Source organism: Carcharodon carcharias, chromosome 8 (genome assembly GCF_017639515.1).
Source record: "Carcharodon carcharias isolate sCarCar2 chromosome 8, sCarCar2.pri, whole genome shotgun sequence".
Lineage (NCBI taxonomy): Eukaryota > Metazoa > Chordata > Chondrichthyes > Lamniformes > Lamnidae > Carcharodon > Carcharodon carcharias.
In genome coordinates this window covers 37,449,851-37,462,108 of record NC_054474.1, presented here as the reverse complement: position 1 = coordinate 37,462,108, position 12,258 = coordinate 37,449,851, and the positions used below count along the sequence as shown (strand labels likewise).

Sequence of the window (12,258 nt, the reverse complement as noted above, 5' to 3'; positions counted from 1 at the left end):
AGTGGAAGACGCAAGTTTCATCCCAGAAACAGATGGTAAACAAGGGATTAAAAATTGAGGGGAAATTATGGAAATTAGTATTGGAGAAATTTAAGGCAACAAATCCCTGAGGCCTGATAGCCTACAACCTGGGGTTCTAAAGGAGATAGCTACAGAGATAGTGGATGCGCTGGCTGTGATTTTCCAGTTAGGATTTGGGAATGGTCCCATTAGATTGGAAGTTGGCAAATGTTATTCTGCTTTACAAGAATGGAGAAAGGGAGAAAACAGGGAACTACAGGCCAGTTAGCCTATCAGTTGTTGGGAAAATGCTGGAATGTATTATTAAGGAAGGTTAACAATGTATTTAGAAAAGCAGTGTATTATTAGAGCAAGTCAATGTGGTTTTACTAAAGGAAAATCCTGCTTAACAAATGTATTGGAGGTTTTTGAGGATGTAACTAGTAAGGTAGATAAAGGGGAACCAATAGATGTAGTATATCTGGATTTCCAAAAGGCTTTTGATAAGGTGCCCGTCATGGAGATATTAATATGTGTATCATGTTATTGGAAATTATTTTTAAATTGGAATTGTACTGGTGTGAGTGAGTGTGAGAGTGAGAGTGAATTGGATTAAAGCCAACTAGTCTGGGTGCTTTGATGTATAGTAATTTTGAGATGTTAATTAGATAAACGTAAGAGATAGAAGGTAAAAAGTACATTTGCATTTGATGAATAAACATTTCAAAAGAATGGGTAAAATCTTGCACCTAGTTAGAGGACACCAAGCAACGTATTTATATTACTAATAAAATTGGTGGAATGAAAAGGATTATTGATAGGAGAGGTAAAATTAAAAACTTAGTAATACAATGAAAAATTTATATTCAAAGCAAAAGCTAGGTATAAACCGAGAGGAGTTTGTGTACGAGAGTCAGAGGCATGCAAGATCTAACCTGCCTGTAAGCCCTATGACTGTGTTTGCAAAGGAACCAAATTGCAAGGGACCTCATTTTGAACTTATAAGGTCAAACGTGTTTTTCCTGTTTAAAGTCTATGGGCAAAACTTTTAGCTCCATGGGTGGGCAGGTGCACAGCCTATCTGCTCAAGCCTGAAATGACGTGCGTTGACAGCAGGTGGGCGCACTGACATCAACGCGCTTTTGCATGCTATTTCGATTGGTGGGCACTTTCCAGGGTCATCGGTGCGCCTGCCAACAATTAAAAATCCTGTTAAGGCCATAATATTATCAATTAAGTTTTTCACTACCCATCCAATCTGGCAGTTGGTGGGCAGGAGAAAAGGCCAAACAGCCTTTGCACTTTTTAAGGAAACCTCTTCCACAGGCAGGATGAGGTTTCCTAAAGCAAATAAAAAGTAAAATAAAAAATGTAATTGATAACATGTCCCTGCTGATGAGGGGGCATGTTTTATTACATTATTTATTTCTTTATTTTTGAAAAATGCTTCATCTCCCTGAGATAGCTCTGTGTCTCAGAGATTATGAAGCACTCACTCGTGCATGCACGGAGGTCGTGCTCGCCCCGCTTACTCTCCTTGCCCACTGCCGCTCATGATTCACACTGTGGAGGCCTTAACTGACCCGCAAGAAGTTTACAGGTACAGCAAGCAATTAGGAAGGCAAACGGCCTTTATTGCAAGGGGATTGGATTACAGGAATAAGTAAGTCTTGTTAGAATTGTACAGGGTTTTGGTAAGACCACCTTTGGAGTAGTGTGTGCAGATTTAGTCTCCGCATTTAAGAAAAGAGATACTTGCATTGGAGGCAGTACATCAAAGATTCAATAAATTGGTCCCTGGGATGAGGGGATTGTCTTATTATCAGAGGCTGAGTAAATTGGGTCTATTTTCTCTGGAGAATGAGGCGGAATCTCATTAAATGCAAAAGATTCTGAAGGGGTTTGATAGGGTAGACGCTGAGAGATTGTTTCTGCTGGTCAGGGAATCTAAAATGTGAGGGCATAGTCTCAGGATAAGAGGCTGCTCATTAAGGACTGAGATGAGGGGAAATGACTTCACCCAAGAGGTTCTGAATCTTTGGAATTCTCTGCCCCAGAGTGTTGTGAATGCTCCATCATTGAATACATTCAAGGCTGGGACAGAGAGATTTTTGGCCTCTCAGGAAATCAAGGGATATGGGGCAGGGAAATGGAGTTGAAGCCCAAGATCAGCCATGATCATACTAAATGGTGAAGCAGGCTCAACGGGTCATATGGTCTACTTCTACCCCTATTTCTCGTATTCTTGTATAACTTCTAGTAGGCGAAGACGCAGTCAGGGTGCTTAATCCCGTTATGCATCCAAATCTGCTCTTGAATTGCCTTTACGAGAGATGAGACATTTCCCTACCATAGCATCTTTATTTAACCTTCCCCCACAGCTAACTGAGGGTTTATCTTCAGCGTTTCCCTAAGCAGATCAGGTACAATTAGGAACTCACCAGAAAAGAGGATTGAATTGATGGTGGGATTTGGGAATCTATTTGGAAAGCTGGTGAGAAGTATACTTATTTCATATTTGGATTATTTTAAAATATTTTATGAAAATTGAAAGAAATGGAATGAAAGAATGAATTAAGTGCCAGTTATCATACCTGGCAACCCAGTGCTGCTCTCAGGAAGCCAAGTACAGCAGGAGAGGCAGGAGCAGCCCCTGTGACAATCATTCTCACCTTTCCCCCAAGACTATCCTGTAATAACAAATATATCCAAATTAGCAGAAAAAATTGGCCAAATACAAAGCAAGACATAAATTTCACAACAGCTTTATGCTGCCTGAGGCATCCAAGTTATTTAAAATGGGTTCAATATGCAATTAAAAAATGCTCTCCTAACTTTAATTTTAGATTATGAAAGCGTTTTCAACATAAATTAAAAACATACAAGATTTACATTCTATTCAATCCTGAAACAGCAGCAAAGCGGTGACTGAGCCACAAAAACTGTGTTGGTTGACGGTGCTATATTTTTAGCCAGCGCTATTTTTTTCTTGGCTCAGGTCTCTCCCATGTGGCCTAAACACCAATTTGTAAGACTCCCTAAGGAGCATCAAGCTAATAATCCCATTGTTAATGTCAGCAGAACTGCTCCTTGTGCAGTGTGGGAGTTCCATGAGATTGAAAAATGGAAATAAAAATAACTTTAAAATTATGCTGAAAGTGGAAACTAGCACAGAACATGGAAATCAGTTCTTATAGAGCAGTCCTTTCACTGACATAACAGAACATGACTGTAGTCAGGCTTTGTTTTATTAAGGTGAGCCTGGTGTAGGCTGATTGGCTTTCTTTAGCTGCTGAATGCCATTTCTCATCTCTTATCATGCATGATGTTGTGATTGATGACAGCACAGAAGCAGCTGAAATAGTTTTCACTGGTGTGGAGAGTATGCCATTTCCTAGCTGTAATTGAAATGACATTGTTATGGGGAAACATTTTTTTGAATCAAAGATAAACCATAGGCTTGACAATTTTTTTGTAGTATCTGCTGACCTGTATTTTATATGGTAAAATATTTTAAATCAAGAGGTAATCTTATTGAAACATAAGAATCTGAGGGCCCTGTCAGGGTGGATGCTGAAATGATGTTCCCCCTTGGGGAACTAGGCTAGAACTAGGGGACAGAGTTAAAAATAAGGGGTCTCCCATTTAAGATGGGGATGAGAAGAAAATTTTTCTCTGAGGGTCGTGAATCATTGGAACTCTCTTCCCTAGAGAGAATGGTAGAGGCAGGGTCTATTAATAATTTTTAAAGGCGGAGGTACATTGATTCCCTTGTTAGTCAAAAATCCAAGGTTGTCGGGGTAGGTGGAATGTGGATTTGAGGCCATCATCAGATCAGCCATGATATTATTGAATGTCGGAGCAGACTCGAGAAACTGAATGGCCGACTCCTAATTCTTATGTTCTAGCTGCAAGGATTAATTTTTCAGCACATCAGTTTTGGAGCCAAAATGCCATTCCTAAGCATTCCCCAGGACAGAATTCTACAGGCAGGAGTGATATGTCTCAAATGACATTTGCAAAATGAATATTTTTCTTACCTGTATTTTTTTGAAAAAGAGTTTGTCCCATAGGCTGTCATTCCTTATGATGCCATTTCGCACTTCAATTGCCTTTCTTCCTGCTGCAAATTCCAGTAGCCAGCGTTTTACTGGTGTGCCTGCTTGGCTAAATATCTAAATTAAATTGAACAAAATTTGTACTTTAGTGCTACCATATCATGAAAGTATTTATTTAAGCGTTTTTAATGCTGATCAGTCTGTGCAAACTGGGCAGATGTGCAAATAAAATTGCCAGTGGGGCCTGCCTGCTAAAATCCTGCTCTCTTCCAGAAAGTTCCAATTTTAACCTGCTCTTCAGACCACCAGAAATCACTGGAGTCAGACTGCAACCTTAATCAGAGGCCTGTGTAGGAGGCCAATCTAGGTGTTTGGTTTATCAGCTTGCCTTACCTAACTAAGATGCTTTCTGGACTACAAAAGTTAATTAGTGTGTAGACATTGGTGAAACATTTTATGTTTTAATAGTCTGATAAGAAATTAGAAAACTTGGACTGGATAGTCTTTATTTACTCTTCTAAGTGTAAAAACTGAAACCAGGCAAATACAAACAAAGCTCCTGAAATCTAGTTTGAAGGCTGGAGATGGGCAATCACGAGGGAGTTGTGGAACTGTTCATGGGGAAGGGCATAGGAAAAGATAGGGAGGATGATATAAAGGCCTGATTGCTCAAGGACAAGAGGCATACGCAAAGCTCATGGAAGGAGGATAACATAAAGGCACGCTTTTAACCAAGGAACTCGACATATTATTGGACCTTTTGTACCAAGGGGAACCTTGGTTATAAAAAGACACTCAGGGCTGCAGTTGGTAGGGCAACTTGGTCAGTTGCCAGTTAAAGAGTTATGTTGAGCCACTGTCAAATATACCACTTGCTGGAATTCATGAGGCTTTGCTTATAGCCACTTGATTTTACAGTAAAGGATCTGTGCACGCTTGTGTAATTTGGGATTACTGACTATACTTTCGGATGCTTACTTGTAATCTCTTGCTAATTTTTATATAAAAGGAACTTCTTCCAAAAATCTGTCTCAAATTGTTTGTTCCATGTGTATGAGCTCAGTAAATTGTTTGACAAAGAGAAATCCTTGCGCCCTTTCCCAGCAATTTACCTGTGCAATCCCTGGCGATGACTCTGCTTCCCACTCGTTTCAGGTAAGAAACTGACACAACCTATGAAGATGGGTTTGAGAGATAAAAATCACCTGCGCCTCTCTACTGCTGCAGTCAGGACAATTTGCCATGCTCTCAGCCCCCACTTATACAACTGCCACCTGTGTTTAAATCTGAGTTAAAGAATTTTAACTTGCAATGTAGAGGCCACTGGTCTTAGAGCTGCAGCAAATTTGAGGCCTATCCTTACCAATCTCTACCCTGTTCCAGCACATTCCATGGTGAAGGCTGAGGAAATCATCCCAAGGACAGGGTTAGGGATGAATCTCCATGGTCAAAAAATGTAAATCTGATTCCACACAAGAGGAAAATTTAACCAGATTTACACAAGGTCTTAGCTGCTACTTTCTCATCATTCTCCTTCCATAATCACCAACTCAATCACAACTCAGCCATCATTTTACCTGCACTAAATTACAAAACCCTGTCTTCACTGGTCCACACTGGCTCCCTAGCCCCATGCATTAAATGTATAATTCTTACCTTCAAATTCCTCTGCCATCACTTCCTGCTTTACCTTTGCTATTTCATCTAGTCTTATGGTTCTCCCAGATCCTTCAGTCCTCTGATTCCAGACTTCTGTACATCCTCCCCACCATTGGTTAATAAAACAATTAGTGTTTTTATCTCAACCTCTAACTCATTGCAAAACCTCTCTGCCTCTTTTCTCTTAATCTTTTCAACAGAACCTTCACTTCTCTCTCCTAACTCTCATCCATTGGCATCCATCCCTTTATATGTTTTAAAGAATCTATTTTATTTTTTATTCACCTTTTTAATGAAGTACTTGTAGATATTTCTCTATGGTAAAGGAACCATATAAATGCATGTTGTTGTCTTATTACCTTGTAACAAGTTATTCATGTATTGTGCTACACTTACTAAATTGTGAACTAGTACACAGAATACAGCTGACCTTATCATACATTCGATTTAGCAGTCTTGGAACAACAGGAAAAATAGTTGGATGAAGAGCCTTCATATCATCAGACAGGAGCCTAATGTCACCTTGGAAGAAACCTATCCGGCCTCCATGGCATATAACTACAGACTGAAAGAAAATGAAATCACATTCACTTAAAACAGACCCACTAATATTGTTGCACTAATTGTTCAAAATATCTCAGGTTAACCATGAGCAGATAGGATATTTACAAATGGATAAAGTGCGTCGGCGAACATTTGACTGAGAATGAGCATTGTATTCTAAGGTTTGGATTAGTAGTGGAGAAGAACAGGGAACAATCTAAAGTAGAACTTATAAATTTGGAGGCGGCTAACTTACGTGGTCTGCGAGGGATCTAAAATGAAACGAAAGGTTGACAGGAAAACTAATGCAACAGTAGGTGACATTTGAGGAGATGTTTCAGGCACAGGCTAGGTACATTCCAACAAGGCGGAAAACATAGGGGAACAACAGCACCTTGGATGATAGAGAAAGAATATGAACAAAAAAAAAAGGTGTATGATATACATCAGGTGAATTCTTCAAATGAGAACAAGGCTAAATATAATAAGTTGAGAGGAAAAGGGGAAGAGAAAAATAAGACTGGCAAAGAGAGAATATGAGAATAGAATGGCAGTTAACATAAAGGGGAACCCAAAAATCTTCTACTGGCATGAAAATAGCAAACAAGTAGCAAGAGGCAGGATGGGACCAAGAGAGACAAAGAATGTGCTATTTGCTTAGTAGCAGAGGGCAAGGCTAGAACACAATGAATACTTTGTATCATTGTTTACAAAGCAAGAGGATGCTGACAGAACATCGGAAGCAGAGATGGTAGAAGTAATGGGCAGGGCAAAAACTGATATGCAGATGTATTGAAAAGACTGGCTATGCTTAGAGTGGATAGGCCGGATTTTCAATGTGGGTTCCAACCCCCACACTCAAGCTGCATCACTATTGCGATGCTATTTTAAAATTTAAATGTCCTAATTTGCCAGGAGGTGAACTCAGCACCAAATTAGAGGCACTGAGTGCCTTCAGGGAGTGGGAGTTTCCTGCCTAGCAAGCACATTTCCGGTTCCCTCCCCCATGCTATCCCTTTTCAAATATGAAACTGTTCGGATTCCAACCCAGAGATTCCAAATCCCGACAGATAGCTGCCTGGTCCAGATAGCTTGCGTTGCTAAGGGAAGTGTAGGTGGATATAGTAATGGGCTTGATGTAATCTTTCAATCTTCCCTGGATTGGAGGGAGATGCCGAAGGATTGGAAAGTGGCAAATGTGACATCCTTGTTCAAGATTCCTAGTAACATTCCAAGTAACTCTAAGCCAGTCAGTTTAGCATGAGTGGTGGGTAAGATTTTAGAAATGGTCAAGAAAAGAATTAACAGGCACTTGGAGAGCTTTGATTTAATTCGAGAGCCAGCATGGATTTGTAAAAGGCAGATCGTGCTTGATTAATCTAACTGAATTTTTTGATGAACTAAGAGGTTGATGAGGTGAATGCAGTGGATGTTATCTTGTTGCCGATATGAATTTCAAGTGTTTGACAAAGTATCCACACAAAAGGCTGGTTAATAAAATTGAGACTCATGAAATGGCAGAGTCAGTGTCAGCTTGGATAAAAAATTGGCTTAAGGATAGAAAACAGTGAGCTATAATAAATTTTGTTTTTCAGGTAGGAGGATGGTAGACAGCAGTGTTTCCCAAGGGTCAGTCGTAGGACCACTGTTCTTTTGATGGATATAAAATGACTTGAATATTGGAATAGAGGGTAAGATTTCAAAGTTTTCTGGCGATACCAAACTTGGAGGAGTGGCAAACAGTGAGGATGATACAAGTTGACTGCAACAGGACATGGATAGAATAGCAGAATGGGCAGAAAAGTGACAAATGGAATTTGCTTGGTCTGGCCTAAATGTGACTCCAGACCCACAGCAATGTGGTTGACTCTTAACTGCCCGAGCAAGCCACTCAGTACAAGAGCAATTAGCAATGGGCAACAAAACCCTGTGATGCCCACATCCATGAAAGAATAAAAAAAATGCAGAGGGTACGTGAGGAATAACTTTTTTTATGCAGCATGGTAATGACCTGGAACACGCTGCCATTGGGATTGGTCATTGCAGAGATGATCAATGGACTTCAAAAAAGGAAATTGGATGGGCAACCGAGGGAAATAAACTTTTCAGGCCACAGAGATAGAGCAGCGGAATGGAACTGACTGGATTACAGAGAGCCAGTATAGACTCAATTGGCTGAATGGCCTCCTTCTGCACCATTCTGATTCTATGACTCTATTAGAGACATCATGATCATCCTTCATTGGGAATCATTTGGGAATATAATGGTAACACTTTGAAAATCAAGGGGATAAACTTACCATTCTATTTCTGCTCCCAATCTGCTGCTGGAACTGGGCAGCCAAGGCACCTATTTCAGCCTGATGTTTGATTAAAGGCACGAAGATTTACATAGGACCCCAATGCAATTTTCAGATAACAGTTTGGCAGATTCGGCACTGCACATGCTCTGCTTATTGGAATACTCCACATGGTTCCACAAAAATCTTTGTACTACTGCCAAACATTTATGGCCTCCTCCTGTAACATCCTTTAATGACTACTCACCAGCATTTCCCGCCCCAATTTAACCTCTAACTTCTGGTTTGGTTCCATGGAGGATCCGCTAGATTTCCAGCCCATCAGATTGTTTCACTTGTTTATTATTCACAGATCACCAATTCCATGCAAATTGCATGGGCCTTTCACAGAGGACGTCAGATAGGTGGTGAAATTGCTCTACCCATTACCTTCCTGAAGTCTACTGGAAGTTAACTTGACATAATGGGGTGATTTTGTTTTGTGCATTTTCAAATGGCATTACCAAATTCTGTTGCTAAATTTGCATGCAAATTATTTCTGTATTTCTGTGAATGTGAGAAATGCCAGTCAACTTTAATTGTAGTGTTTCACTATTTCCATTTTCCTACACTTTGAACAACTTCAGGTTCTCCACCTGTTTCCAAGATATCAACTTTAGTCTTTGACTGAGCTGATAGGGGAGGCACACACCATGAACCAAAGCAATCAGGTTGCCAGAAATGACCCCTACCACTCTAACAGTGACCTGTTTAAGAATAATGAAATTTCCCCCAAACTTCAAAAAAAAGGTGATTCTTCTGAATTTCCCTCTGTGGAAAACCAACTGGTCTTCTCTTAGTAGCATAAATGAACTAATGGAGACAGTAGGTGCAAATCTGAATTGCAAGCTCTGGCATAGTGCATTGGGGCTCCAACTCACTATGTGACGATGCTGTAGAATATTTTCCAAAAGTAGGCAAATTACTTTACAGTAATATGAGCTGATCTAGTACCAATTTAAAGCAAGGTCAGAATAATCATTAAAAACACCGTCAACCTCAAGTATCAGTATTCTTAGACACACCTTTCCAGCGAGAGATGAGGTACATAAGAGACAAACAAAATGCTATTTTCAGATCTGCTAGAGGAACAAGTGGGCAAAAGATTATGAAGGGTAAATAGAGAATTGACATCAGGAAGTATTTCCTCACACAGGAGGATGAGCAGATTTTTAAAAAATGATTGCTAGGAGCAATCGGTGATGCCAGTTCTCAGGATTAGCTTAGGAAACATCTAGATGCTGTTATGGGAAAATTAAAGGGTTAATATTCTGGATAGATAATTACCAAATGGACTGAAGGACCATCATCCTTCAAACCTGCTTTATGAGCGCATTAAACTGCATTCAGTCATGGTAATGAGAAAAAAAGATGCAGCATGTTACATGAAGTTCAAAGTCAATGTAACATGTTAAACTGTGTTATGATAATATTGATCCCAACCACGTGTCACAGAATCACAAGCAACGTATTAAATTGCATTCACTAAGATGATGAAATCGAAGAATTTTAGATGGCTTTAAAAATCTGAAAACATTATCAGTAGCTAGTGTGTTATTGTTATAGTCAGTCAATAAAGAAATACTGCAGTAGTGGAAATCTGTACTGCTCTTAACCAGTGCTTTACTGAAAGCAGAAAGACAGAACAGCAAATGAGTGTACACTTTTTAAGATGTGATGAAGAGAGGCAGACATTCCTTTGCTGCCTGTACCTTACCTGTACCATCCTTTCAAACATGTGTGCTAATGGCAAGTAGGAAATATGTACATCATCAGATGTAGGCAGCCATTGGCTCTGTAAAACATAATAAGTGGCACAAGCATGGTGAGATAGACTCTTACCTGGATAACTCTCTCAAACATGTGCGCCAGAGGCAAGAAGGAAATAAGGACATCGTCCTGTCTTGGAAAGATCACTTTCTGCAGAGGGTATGAGGGAATGAGAGATAGAAAGGAGAATACACTGACAGAGACACAAAGAGAAAGTTACAAGAGAAAAGAAAATGACGCCAGAAGAAATAGACATGAATTAAAAGGGGCTGTGACATCTCAGAGTATGTGGAGAGGACATAAAAGGTTAGTTATTACTCACAAAACTATCACCAGAACAGCTTCATCACAACAAACTCTACAACTGCAAACTTGAAAGGTAAATCAATCTGAAAAATTAACTCTGTTTCTCTCCACAGATGATCATAACCTGTTGAATATTGCTAGCAGCTTCTGATTTTATTTTATATTTCAGTATGTGAGATATTTTGGCTTTTGCAAATATGTATATATTTTTAAATTAGAATTGTTCTCCATTTAAGGCCAACTTCCTCATAACATGTTCTATTCCTTTGTCTCCTGGCCAACAGGAAACTGTTAAATGTACTCTGCAACCGATTGAAATGATGGTAACCGACTTTTATGTTTTTCTTGCCTTAAAGTATGACCAAACCATAACTTGCCACAAAGTGAATTGCTGTCAAAAGCTACCTTGCCATTAACAGCTATAATTTCCTCCCTCACCACCCCCCACCGACACCACCCTCCTCAACCTTTCTGTAGTCGCCTGCAATAATCGGACTTCCAAATGGCTACCCTGAGCTATAAATTGGTAATGAATGATGTCTTGACATCACAACAGTTAAATGTTGGGAACACTGTGACGCAGCCCCTTTAAGAGTAGCAGATCAACACCACACTAATCAAATAACACACAAAGCAGTTAGTAAGTAAACAGTACAAGCGTTGCTAAATCGTCAGTTTTGAGGTTTCCAATTTACTTAACACATTGATCAGAGCAAACACATCTTTCAAATGACTTTTGAAAAACCAATATTTATTTTATTTTATTTGCCTTCTCTCTCATTAGGTTGCAGTAAAATAAGGATAGGTAACCTGCCCCCAGGCTCTGCCAATCCCTACTGTTCAGCCACTGTCTAGAAAGAGCGCACGAGAACTGCACACCTGCTCTAGATTTTTAAAAATATTACTCCACTTATCGTACGTCATACATTTGTATTGTAGTAGGAAGCAGCTGGAGACAATTACAGTAAAAGGCAAATATCTCTTAAATGTGGTGATTGGCAGGAACACAAATTTCCTCCAGCTGCTGTACCAATGGTCAAATCACAGATCTCTCGTACTGCAAAGAAAAAAAAAAAATCGGAATTCACTGCGTCACTATTGACTATAAAAAAAACTAAGTTTCTCCCCCTCTCAATGAGGAAAAAAAAATCTGGTTTCTGCTCATTTCCTCTATCAGATTCTTGATCTGTGGGAAAAACGAGAAAGTTACAGCCCTTACCTAATCATCGTGTCTCAATACGCTGCTGGCTCAGAACAATTTTACTCAGAATGCATGTAGGCAAAGAATTTTTTTAATTTGCTAAAATCAGAGAATAAATTAAATGCAAAGATGAGTAACACATTTTACTTTCCACAACTACCTTTTCCAACACTTCTGAGCTAAATTGTGAGCTATTGCTTCAGTCCTCCTCCTCTCCATCTTGGGGGACATAATTTCAGCACAGAGTGGAGGAACAGGATTTTGTGAAAGAATCCATTCCTGCTGGATGCTCCCATTTCTGGCAGGGATAAAAAAAATTCTGATAGAGGGGAGTGAACATGTTTTCTGTATGCTCCCCTTAAGTCATGACATTCAATAGTTT

At 39.6% G+C, this 12,258-nt stretch overlaps 1 protein-coding gene across 4 annotated transcripts in view; it reads right to left on the bottom strand.

Annotated features, from left to right (window-relative positions):
- LOC121281108 (long-chain-fatty-acid--CoA ligase 6-like) overlaps nt 1-12,258 on the bottom strand; it is a 109,172-nt gene that overhangs the window by 27,733 nt on the left and 69,181 nt on the right. For all 4 annotated transcript variants that reach the window (XM_041193798.1, XM_041193796.1, XM_041193795.1 and 1 more), the window contains 4 exons: nt 10,317-10,394; nt 6,148-6,282; nt 4,041-4,175; nt 2,595-2,690 (listed from right to left, as the gene is read on the bottom strand). In XM_041193798.1, coding sequence (XP_041049732.1) covers nt 2,595-2,690; nt 4,041-4,175; nt 6,148-6,282; nt 10,317-10,394 — 444 coding nt within the window. The remainder of the gene's footprint in view (nt 1-2,594; nt 2,691-4,040; nt 4,176-6,147; nt 6,283-10,316; nt 10,395-12,258) is intronic.